The sequence below is a fragment of the Engraulis encrasicolus genome, chromosome 13, assembly GCF_034702125.1.
Source record: "Engraulis encrasicolus isolate BLACKSEA-1 chromosome 13, IST_EnEncr_1.0, whole genome shotgun sequence".
Lineage (NCBI taxonomy): Eukaryota > Metazoa > Chordata > Actinopteri > Clupeiformes > Engraulidae > Engraulis > Engraulis encrasicolus.
In genome coordinates, this window is record NC_085869.1 from 17572102 (window position 1) to 17584346 (window position 12245).

Below are 12245 nucleotides of genomic sequence, written 5' to 3' on the forward strand. Positions count from 1 at the left end.
AAACAAGAAAAACCCTTGTCCTATTTCACTAACATTGCTGGCCAGCCCTGACGCCAAGTATGTTATCCTCTTTACTGCCACACTTCTCACAAGAATGACGCCAACAACAAAGCATAGGGTTAGCTAAAATTGTCAACATGTCCAGCCCTCTCTGGAGGAGAGATGTGGGGGATAGCTCCGGCTTACAGACTGGACCGCTGCCACTTCGCATACACTACCACAGCAGTACACGGTCAGCAGAGCACAGTCAGAATCCGTAAATGTTTTGGGGGCTATTAATAGCACGGCCGGAAAGATGCTTTCTTTTCTCATAATGTGTAACATATGGGCTTGATATTTGGCGAGGGCCTACTTCTTGTGTCGTCGTTCACTCTCGTGCATGTTTATGTTTTCGGAGCTTTTCATTTGTGCGATGTTTGGACTGAGGCCTCGCTCGTTCCCTCTTCCTGCACCCAGGGGCGGATTTTCCATTTGGCAAACCTAGGCAATTGCCCGGGGCCCGACAAAATCTGTCCTCCATAGGGGCCCCAACTGTCACACCAGTCATGGTAAACACACAAAAAAGTAGGAGTAATCTTAATTTGTGAACTATGTAAAGTAACCGAAGATACCTATGCATATAAATGAGACAAAACACTTAAATAACACCAGAACACAGAGTTTCATGTCTATACAATGACGTTTTGAGGACCCCATGTTTATATTTTGCCTAGGGCCCCAAAATGGCTAGATCCGCCTCTTCCTGCACCGCTGGGTCTTTGTGTTCTTTGTTTGTCTCGGATCGCTAAACATTTATAACTCTTTCAGTCAAAGGGTTATGGGCTGTGGAAGAGCCAGCTGTAACACTGCGCCATGTCATTTGCATCATGACCAGATGTAGTCATTGGACCGTTTGGAAATTAGTCTACTTCATAATTATTGGCTGCTAAATAGTACCATACGCCAACGATGAAGATAATTACATTTGGAAACTTTTAGGGTTTTTTAGCTGAAGCATCCTCACTGTGAAAATAGACTGTCTCATTTTAATTGGATAGTGCATGATGTTAGGCCAAGACTACTGTACCAATTGTTTTCCATCGCTGTTTCCACTATATAACAGCCTAATTAATATGAATTAAATTGAAACCTTGGTGCACTACACTGATTCGCCCTGCAGTTGTGTGCAATATCTGCCTATGCCCGGGGGGGCAAGCGCTATTCAGACATACCGCTATTCAGACACCAGATATGCCGTAGGGTTAGGGTTAGAGTCAGGGTCAAGGTTAGGGTTAGGGTTAGGGTTAGGGTTACAGGTAGGGTAAATGCATGCACTCTCCCTAAACTGAAAAAAACCTGAGCAACGTAGCACAAACCACAGAAATGGCAGCAGTGTTTCCCATACATTGAGGAAACTATGGCGCACCGCCATAGTTTAAATTTGGCCGCCATAGTTTCCGAAAATGTAAAAAAAAAAAAAAAAAAAAAAAAAAATTTTTTTTTTTTTTTTTAAACGATCTCCGTTTTTTAAAAAGCGATTTCAAAAACGATTTCCTTCGCATTTTCCTCCTGGAGTAAATACATTCTATAGAGGAAACTATGAATGCTTGAAAGACAGAGGGATCAAAAGCCTTGTCAAGTTGTTAACTTGGGTTTGGAAGCAATACATATTTTCAGAGAAGGGACAGTTGGCAATTGAGTTTACTAACACTCCCCAGGCTTTGTTTTACAGTTACATGATAATGAGTTAGGCACAGGCCTTCATTGACACAGCAAAGGAGACATCAGGATGCATAGAGATGAATGTGTAATGAATGTGAATATAGACTGTAATGTGTGATATGTTGTTCAGCCCTTTTACTGGGAGGAATTTTGAAAAACTGGCCCTGTGACCAGCACCCCTCATGTAGAATGTTTACGCTTATGTGTGTGTGTAAAAAGGCATAGCCTAGTCTCTTCGACCCTTTTTGTCTGTGTGTTAACAATTTCACAGTGCTCCTAAATTCTTATCTGTGCTCCTATTTTTATTTTATTTTTTCATTGCATAGAACCCCTGCATGAGGGCCGAATGAAAAGTGTGTTGCAAACAGAAATGATTCACTGTACTGCATTTTTAAAAATATAAATGACAATGCACTAGGCCTACTATACATGTCATGGGTAAAACATAAATGGCTGAAATGTAGGCCTATCGTTTCTCCATGCGCCAATGTCATACTTTACTCATTGTTTTGCCCGTTTTGCATTTTGTATCCCCCCCTCCCCAAAAAAAATGGGCCGCGAGAACCCCGGCTGCCCCCATAGTTTCCAAAATTTCTGTGGGAAACACTGGGCAGATTTCGGTGGGAAACTTGCCGGTATTCAGACAATAGACATCAATGTCTGAATAGCGGCATGTCTGAATAGCGGCATGTCTGAATAGCGCCATGTAACCCTATGCCCGTATTGCTCTTTTGGACTCCAGGCCCCGTCAGCAGAGCGAGGGAGTGAGCAAGCCACAGCAGAGGCCATCACTCTGTTTATAAAAAGGGGTTTTCGTTATTGGCTGCAGGCATCAGACTCCTCTCTCTCAGGTTCTTTTGCTTCATGTGGCTGCAGACATTCCTTTTCCTACCACAAGTCCCATCTCACATATCATACTTCGTTACGCTGGCATTTTGAATTCATTTAGATTGATTTAGACTTTTTAAACTCTGTGGCTTTTGGGTCTGCAGCAATTGTAGGCTACCTCCCTCTCTGAGGCGTTATGCTTTCATCTTTGCCACAGGCAGGCAAGACCATAACATCAGAGGTCATGGAGTTATAAAAAGTGCTCCATTTGAGTGGAAAAATTAATCACCAAAATTTGATTTATTTCATTTACATCAGACAATCTGGCCTTCCTTATGGGAGTTCTGCTGATGATTATACAGAAAATGGCAACTTGTTTCAACTTTAGATGGTTGGAGAGAGCAGTTCCATCAAACAGGCTGATTATATTGCTCTTGAAAGGGGGGTATTGGTAATGAAAATGTGGTAGGTCTTCAATCAACCAGTGTTGTTTATGCTGTCATATCTGTTGGTCTATCACACACATGTGCTGGTGGCCAAAAAGAAGTCAAGTAAGTGGTTTAGTGACTAATAGAAAGTTAATTTAATGTGGTAAACCCCCTGGATAAGGACTTATCTTTCATTCCCCTGCCAAAACAAAGCCAAAGTGACATGGCTTACCGGCTGTTTAGGCATTTGCATGCCTAGTGAGTGACTAAATCTGCTTATCAAGATACCCCCCTCCAGCTGTGTGGGAATACAGCGTTTTTGCTTATTGGGTTAGTGGCCAAATGTTAGCCTGACTGACCACATATACTCCTGCTACTGCTGATAGTGTTTACTATGATCTAATCTCCGGGGGCGTATTGAAAACACTGCATGCAACCAAGTCAAGTCAAGTGTACTTTATTGTCAAAGATCCATGTGGGTTAGCACAGAAGTTTGAAATTGCGTTTGACCAGTTTCCAATGTGCAGTTAAACAAAACATACATACATTTAAGACATTTCAGACAATGCTTACCAGTCAGTGGTCTCAGTGGTAGCCTATCATGTGTACAGATTTGAGTTTTTGGTCTCTTTAACTCAATTATTGACTGATATGCAGGCACATTCACACACGGAGACACACACACATACACACACATACCCAAGTTGTAATATTCACAAACGTCTGTCCTGCTCTCTGTCATGATCACAGATGTGTGGAGCATGGGTTTATAGTGATCTCCAGTGGACCTCTCTGTTGTCACAAGTTGTAAATACAAAAGCAGTGTGCACAAAGACAAGTAAAAATAGCAGTAGGCTATTATTTACTTATGCCGAGACACAATGAAGTATATCTTGAAGATATACTTATTTTTAAAATTAGTTTTTATAACATTTGTGTTGATTGTTAAAACTCACAATATAATAATTTTGCACGCATAATTCAGGGGGTTGGTTTGAACCCATATGAATTGCTATTAATGTCCTGATTTTTAATAAATCTAAATCGTATCGTAAGCGTCACCAGTAAAACTGTACGTGCCATTACTTCACCTTTAGGGGGAGCCATTTACCTTTGAACTGAGCAAATGATCTATGAAACCAGTCCTGAATTCAATACAGTGAATTGAAGTCCTCAGATCACCTCTCCATAGTTGCTGCTAACAAAATCTTCTTCTTCTTTTTTTTTTTTTTAATCTTAATTGAAACACAGGGTCAGACCATTTACACATGGTGACAGAGATCTTAAATTAGAACTTTTATATTTTCTCTCTCTCTCTCTCTCTCTCTCTCTCTCTCTCTCTCTCTCTCTCTCTCTCTCTCTCTCTCTCTCTCTCTCTCTCTCTCTCTCTCTCTCTCTCAAACAATTTTCTGGACATTTTTACTCAGGGCATCTGAAACAAATCAAGCCAGAGTGACCTGCCTAGCTGACCTTTAGTCTTGTGCCCTCTCCCCGGGGCAAGCTGCATGCATGTGGAACACTTAAAAGCACACTTAACTCACAAGACCCAACTGAAGCAGACATTCTTCCCACTCCATATTCATTTTGATAATACCACGTCTTGTGCAATTTTAAGTCATGCGTTTTTGTGCATGATTTTTTTTGCAAAAACCTCAACAACATAGCAACATTTCTTTGATGTGAACATCTGCCGTGGAGGGTGTAGTGTGAGTGTGAGTGTGGAGATGTGTTTATGCTGGGGGAGTACTGGTGTGGGAGAGAAGTGGAGGTAGGTCCCATCGTGAATCAGTGGAATGTCGTGTGCATTCCTGAGGCTCAAGAGAGAGCAGGGGTATCCCATCTCAAGGGGAGGGAGGAGGAGAAGACAGATCTGGAGTGGGGTGGCACTGCTTTGATACACCCTTTTCTTGACCCCATGCATGTAGGCCTATTTTGAAGGGGGGGGGGGGGTTCTAAGTAAAAACAACAACAGAAATAGGCCTAACGAATACAAAATTGAGCAAACCATCTCAGTCTTATTATTGCAATACTTTTCTCATTATTTTCTGGTAATTTTCACATTACGACTATTTATGCAAACATGCATTGTGCATTCACTGACATATTAGTTGATTTCTTAAAAGTCTCGAAAAATCTGACAGATGTGCGTTAAGCTATAGCCTATTTTTGTTGTCTTTTGTCTGGTTTCCTCCCGACTGTTTTGTGATGCCCCGCCTTTGTATCTGTCAGCTCTGTCTGGCTCTCAGCTTAGAACTTTGGAGCGTCCTGCGCAACATGTTCTGCAAAGTGCGTCCATGGGGTTGCCGTCTGGAGAACTGAAGTTGCTTTCAAGTTTCCTGTCGCCTTATCAAAATGGTTTTGACAGCCCCGGCCACGTTCCTAATAAGTTTTTGCGTTTATCGTTACTGACAGCAGGTTGGTTGGAATACTACGGTTTGCGTCATTGTAGCAGAGGACCACAAATTGCGGCATGGAAGAACTCGCGGTGTTCGGCAAGCGCGTTTCTTACCTCGTAAGTCATCCCATGTGGATTTTTTTCTGTCTGTGCACCGCGGTTATAGACGCTTGGTATTTCACAAAATGTATGATTTCCCAATACTATGCATGCGTTTATCTTAACTCCTCTGCTTTTCTTATGGTTTGCGCTAAGTTTGGTGTGGCCAGATACAGTTGTATGGGTAATTAATTGCGGCTGCAAATGAATCATCTTTGTCAGTAGTGTGATGAAGTATAGCAGCCAGGTACTGTAAAGCCTGATTTATACCACGCTTCAGAGAGGTAGAGGGTATTTGCAGCAATAGTGCAATAACTCTACTTGAAGACATAGAGCCTGGAATGCGCCATGAGCACAGCTCTAAAAGAGAAGAGCAACTAGGTCTATATAAGATCCCAATAGATAGTTGTGTTGAGATAAGCATTTCCTTTCCCTATCATAAGTTATGATTATGATAATGTGGAATCACTTGATATGATTTGCACAAGGATTTTACAGCCTAATTGATGGAAAATAATTTTGGATCAGAAACTCTGGTTGTGCTGTAGGCCTATAGATTGTGCTATTTCTAGGTTTGTTTCGAGAGTCCACAGCTAAATGCCTGACTGTCAATTTTAGAGCAGAAAGTGGAACCGCAACCATAGACAAATTCAGGTGCAACTCCCTGTCAACCATGCTGAAATAGCCCAATAATCACGTCAATTAATCTACAATCTCATCCTATAAGCGACCACTTCTGACTTTCAACATCCATCATTACAATATCAGTAGTCCTCATACCAGCATTCACATAACAAGCGTGTGCATTTAATACAGACTTACTCAACTGTTTCTTGCAGTAGGAAGTACAGACCCCTATAGTCTTGGGCTTCATGGTCCATATAAACCAATGTGGAAAATAGCCTTTACATGGCCAACTAATATGACTTTGCAAACTAAAGTAAATTTAAAGAGTACACTGCATTCCCTGTAGCACACTGTTAAACTGCTGTTTGTTGTGGTAAACTAGATTTCATGGAAGACCCTCAGACACTTGACACTTTCAATGAAATCTGTCTGAGCGAGATCACAAGTCGTACATCAAAGACAGGAATAACTTGAATAGATTATTTAGAACTTAAACAATGTTGTTTCCAGGGAGGGTGGCGGCCAGAAGCTCACTTCTAATTTTAGCTTCTTTTGGTCCTTTGGATGGTTTTGCTTTAAGGAAAAAACACGGAACAGCAAACAAACGTTCAGCTGAACATGACTCAAAGAGTGTCTTTATTTTCTGGTCTTTCTTTCTTTCTTTCTTTCTTTCTTTCTTTCTTTCTTTCTTTCTTTCTTTTTTCTTTCTGTATTTCTTTCTTTCTTTCTTTCTTTCTTTCTTTCTTTCTTTCTTTCTTTCTTTCTTTCTTTCTTTCTTTCTTTCATCACAGAAACCTTTCTCTTTAGAAGACGAGGGAACATTTCAGCTGACTGTGTCTGCATCAAGCAGTTTTGTGAATTATGCCTTAAATTTCTAAAATGGCCTAGCCGACTGCAACCCAAACCTATGGGTCCTTCTAGTTTTTTTCCCCTCTCTCACTTAATGTTTGACATTAGTTTAAAAATAGCACATTACATATTTTGTCATCAATCCAGTTATTTATGGATTTGGCCATTCTTTAAAAGCCCTTGTGTGCGAGTGACCACTGTTTCCTTTTAGGACCAAGTTACATTCCACCGTGTATAAACATGGCTCACGCCATGTAGCTTTCAGTAACACAGGTTTAACTGTTCAGGGTGGGATGGATGAAACATGATAAAGATCTGTCCACTAAGACACATGCGCCTTTTGGGAATTCCTTCTCTCATGTAACCCCCCCCCCCCCCCCAACTCCTCATACAATTCCTCATGATTTGCCATTATGATAAAGACACCTCTAGTCTAGCCTGATTATCATCGACTTTCAAATCTCTGCGAGACTTGGTCTGACCAAGACCATACCAAATAACATTGACCTACCTCCCTTGGTTTGCTAATGGTTGTTTGCTTCCCGACAAAGTGGGAGGAGTTCCCGATTTTTTGGGAGCTCAGAAAGTATACTTGTATTGCTCTTCACCTGACTAGTAGCACCGCTGAAGGTGTTGCGTCACTAGGAGGGCACAGCCTGACTTCCTCTAGTCTACTTTAAGACATCTAGCCATTAGCCATTTCAGACGTTTCACTGAATGCCAGGAAACACGGGCTGTGGGCACAGGCTTTTAAAAACGTGCTTTGTTTATCATGTGCGTCAGACGTGAAGGGCACTTCCACCATTGTCCCAGGAACCTCCTTGCCTTCTTACGTACGTCTTTGCTTAAGTTTAGGGCCATAAGTCAGCTATCGAATCAGGATGCATGCATTGTTGATTTATTTCATGCCCGTTTTTGTGCAGTAGACGCTGGCATCCTGCCGTAATTCTCATACACTATAAATCTACTTCAGGGACATTTACTTGATGCCCTGATTTTTGTTTCCAGCTATGTTAGAGAACCATGTTCTATGGCAGTGCTTTTCAACCTTTTTTGAACAAATGCCCCCTTGAACTTGTCATAAGCCTGCCTACGCCCCCTGACCTCATCATAAGCCTGCCAATGCCCCCTTAGCATTGAAAAATAAAATATACTAATGCAACTAAGCCATGCCCCCCTCAGCTGTGTCCTTCTCAACGCCCCCCTAGGGCTCCCCAACGCCCCCTGAGGGGCTGTACCGCCCCCATTGAGAGACATTTTTCTATAGAGTTCTAAGTACCTGGTAATATTTTAATCTTCTGTTTTGGAGCTGGTAATTTTTTGATATATTTGGACCTTGTAGGCTACTCTATTATTCACATAATGGGTTTTCATAGATGGATTATGTTGGTTTTGGCTCAGATCTCCCTGTGGTGGACACACTCAAATGGAAATGACTGATAACACATGGTAGGCTTTCTACCCTGGCCAAGTCTGATACAGTATAAAAGCTAACATGAACCAGCACGGCCCTCCCACCCTGACTCTGATCAGGGCCGTGACAAGACATTTTCAAATACCGGGGTCAAATACTGTACTGCATAGGCTACTGTACATTTCTTCTCTCAAAGTTCGTTTTCACTACTGCCTTGAGGATGCGCTCCAGAGTGTTTGATGAGAACACTTGCCTTGCAATGTGTATCCATGACTCGCGCACTGACTGTTGGGAGGTTAATATTCTGATAATAGTCTATAGTTGGAATATTTCAACTAATAATTTCAAAAATATGGGCTGTGTTTGAGGTAAATAAATGGAAATATAGAGTGCCGTATACAGACAGAATTTACCATTGTTGATCATTGATCGATTTTTATCATAGATAAATGTTACATTTCTGAACAAAAAAATACAGAGTACATGACCTCTGTGTCCTCAATGGTAGTTACGGCCATGTCTCTGATTCACTCTCACATCTGCACACATTGCACACAAGTCTCTCAGCATTGAGGGGGGAATTTCTGTTGCAGTCATGAGAGACATGCTGATACTGTACAGTCAAAGCAGCAGGTGTTCTCTCAACTTGGCAAGGGAGGACAGGACAGCCTTTACTGTTATAGCTCATTCAACAGAGTGCCCAGACAGAGCCCTGTTAAGGGTAATGCCTTGCACTCAGCCAGTCACACTGATGATAGAAGGCTGTAATAGGACACTGCACACTCATACAATATACGCTCCATATGAATTGAAAGGCTGGCATTGTTAAAGGATAAACTTCTGCCAATTTCAATATGTTGTTGTATTGCTCACGCTGCCTTTGACTTGTCAACATTTTTTGAGTCAGCCCTTTCTGAGATCTGAGCTATTCTAATGGGGGCAGATTTTGTTTACATTCAACATTTTCTTAACGTAGGCCTGCTCCAAATATTATCCCAGGTATCGCTATTTGTTAGTTGTCAGCTGATGTTGCATAACCTTTTGGATGTTATTGGGAGTAAATCAAGATGTTTTTTTTTTATGTAAACATACACCTTCCCCCATTACAATGACCAGGATCTTGGAAAATGTTGAAGAAGAAGAAAAAAATCGCAGGTACTGACAAGTCCAGGCAGGGTAGTGTGAGCAAAACAACTGCATGTTGAAATTGGCAGAAGTTACCCTTTAAATCAAGTTTAATTAAAATAAATGTGGAGCACACCTGCTTTCCAAACCACTCTCACTCAATTGGCTGACTCCTTGAGTGTTTCTAATGTGGTTGTCCTCACCCATTGCTTTCATTGGCAAGGGGTTCACGATTCGATGCACATCACGATACTGTACACACGCCACAATGCGATACTATCACAATGCATTGCGATACATGTATTATTTTCATGCATTTCGATATTTACTTAATTCATTTTCTTCTTGCACCTTTGCCAACATTATACAGTAACATATAAATAAATGTATGATAGTATATCCGCAGAATAGGTTGCAAAAGACTAATAATAAAGTTTCAAAATAATGATCGCTTGGGAGTACTATCACATCATATCATGTGATTGTTTTCCGGACTAAAGTGTAACAGAACTTTGAAAGGACACATCAAGACACTGCGCCCTGGCATCGCGATACCTTATCGTGACTGTGTATCACGATTAATCACAATTTGATTCAATATCGTCACACCCCTACAAGGTACCCAACAGCTCAACGGAACCAGTAGGTAGCCTACTGTCGCTAGCAGTCCATGAATCACTAAACAAGTCAGTTATAACAGCATCGAATGTAACAATTCATGTAAACACGTAATGTCTACAGTGCTCTTTTCAGTGACTCAGTAAGTTGGCAAAACACTGAAGATGGATTGAATGATCATAGACTCAATTCTTGGATTGATCATTTGACTTTTAAATGACCTTTACATCAAATTAACTTATAATTATTATATTATTATTAATATTATCAGTAGCTTGTATAGCACATCTCATTTCTAAAGCATGTAGGCCTACTAAGGAGAAAATTAAACAGTTTTTAAAAAAATATACTTTCCCTGCAGCAGAAAGAAGAGCAGCTACATATTTCTGGAACAGTTGTTTACCCCTCTCTTCCACTATTACTCACTGGTGTGCAACGATATCATGGTTCTCAGTTAGTCCTTAATGCTTATGGACGAAGCCGGGCTGCTGACAGCTTTTGCTGGACAAAGGACAAAGTCATTCGAAAGGGCCCCCAACCCAAGAAATACAATGTAATGGGGACCCAATTCTGGGCCCCCTATCTCCCTGGGACCTGGGCAACATACCCGTTTGTACCCCCTGTCGGCGGGCCTGGATGGAAGACCACATAGACAGTGGTAAAGACTGGACAAGACTTTACCTGGAATAACCAATCTGACAGACGGTTTCAGTTTGTATGGGGATTTGTGACAGGGTTGATTTTGTGAAATGAAACCCGGATTAAGATTTGGAAAGATATGACCATATAAAAGGCATAGACACGCCACAATTGGATGCTTTACATAACTTAATACAGTTTTTCTTGGCCACTTAATGGAGTGTTGTGTGTATAGCAATGTTGTTTTATAATAATAGATAATAAGAACAGGAACATGGAGGATAAGGAGGCTTAGGATTGTAAGCAGAAATCTAGGATGTTTATTAAAACCACCTTTTTTATGACTTGGCTCGCTGCAAATTGTGTTTGGGATAAGCTTAAAGCGATGCATAGTTTGCAAATGAACAGTGTCACAGACAATTGGGACAACATGTTCTTGTGCGCCACATCGAATTGCACAAATACTATCCATGTATAACAACAGAGCAGGCCTATGCTAACCCTGCCGAGGACAAAATATGCTAACCCTTCAGAATCTCCTTTTGTATGTATGGTTTAACATGTCCATTGTTGCCGTCGACAATGCTACATACCACAGATGGCATCTTTATAATTGCTCTAGCTTTCTGCAGGCTCCTCCAGAAATCTTGTTTCGAAAGACTGCATCTGCCTGTCATTCAGTCTATCTGTTTCTCACTCTCTGTGTCTCTCATGCACACACGCACACACGCACACACACGCGCAAGCACACACTTTCTCTTCCCCTTTCTCCCTCTCTCTCTGTTGTGCAGTTGATTTGTGGATCTGCGGATTCCCATTGTTTGGGGAATGGTGTGATGACTCACACATGAGCATAACAAAATAAGTGGGAATAGGCCGCTTCGCTGAAAGAAAGAAAGAAAGCAAAATGCACATTAGGCAACACTTCCTGCAATTATGAGATGATGCTTGCTTGCTCGCTCGCTCGCTCTTCATCTTTCCACATTTGGTTATAATTATCCGCCATTGAGTTTGTAGACACTTTGTTAAATGATGCTCAAGCGTTACTTCTCACTGAAATGTGCGTCAAAGGGGAGACAAAGTCCCTTAAAGGGGTATGCCACTATTTTGGGGCTTAATACAGCTAAAATCGTTGGCCAGGGTTTATAAAGGTGGTAAAGTGTCTTATTTTTCATGTAAGCCGTTAAAAGAGGGAGTATGTAGCTAAGCTAGTGAAAGTCAATGGATCACTGTAGCATGTAGCATGCTACACGGATGTATTGACTTTCACTAGCTTAGCGACATGCTAGCTTGCTTGAAGCAAGACAACGGCTTACATGAAAAATAAGACACTTTACCACCTTTATAAACCCTGGCCAACGATTTTAACTGTATTAAGCCCCAAAATAGTGGCATACCCCTTTAATGCTATAAAATAGTTAAGCGGCACTGTTTTAGAAAACGCATGAAAAACTGCAAGAAGATTTGAGACTATTTAACCTGCATCCCTAAGAAGCATCATATGTATTTTTAATTCTTACCG

General features: G+C 41.2%; 1 protein-coding gene across 3 annotated transcripts in view; it reads left to right on the forward strand.

Annotated features, from left to right (window-relative positions):
- Positions 1-12245, forward strand: part of LOC134460770 (rho GTPase-activating protein 6) — a 48998-nt gene that overhangs the window by 5852 nt on the left and 30901 nt on the right. The window contains exon 1 of one of the 3 annotated variants that reach the window (XM_063213310.1): positions 4942-5469. The exons of the other annotated variants lie outside the window; for them this stretch is intronic. Coding sequence (XP_063069380.1) covers positions 5428-5469 — 42 coding nt within the window. The 5' untranslated portion in view covers positions 4942-5427. Of the gene's footprint in view, positions 1-4941; positions 5470-12245 lie in introns of those variants that run through there. 3 annotated transcript variants of the gene reach the window in all.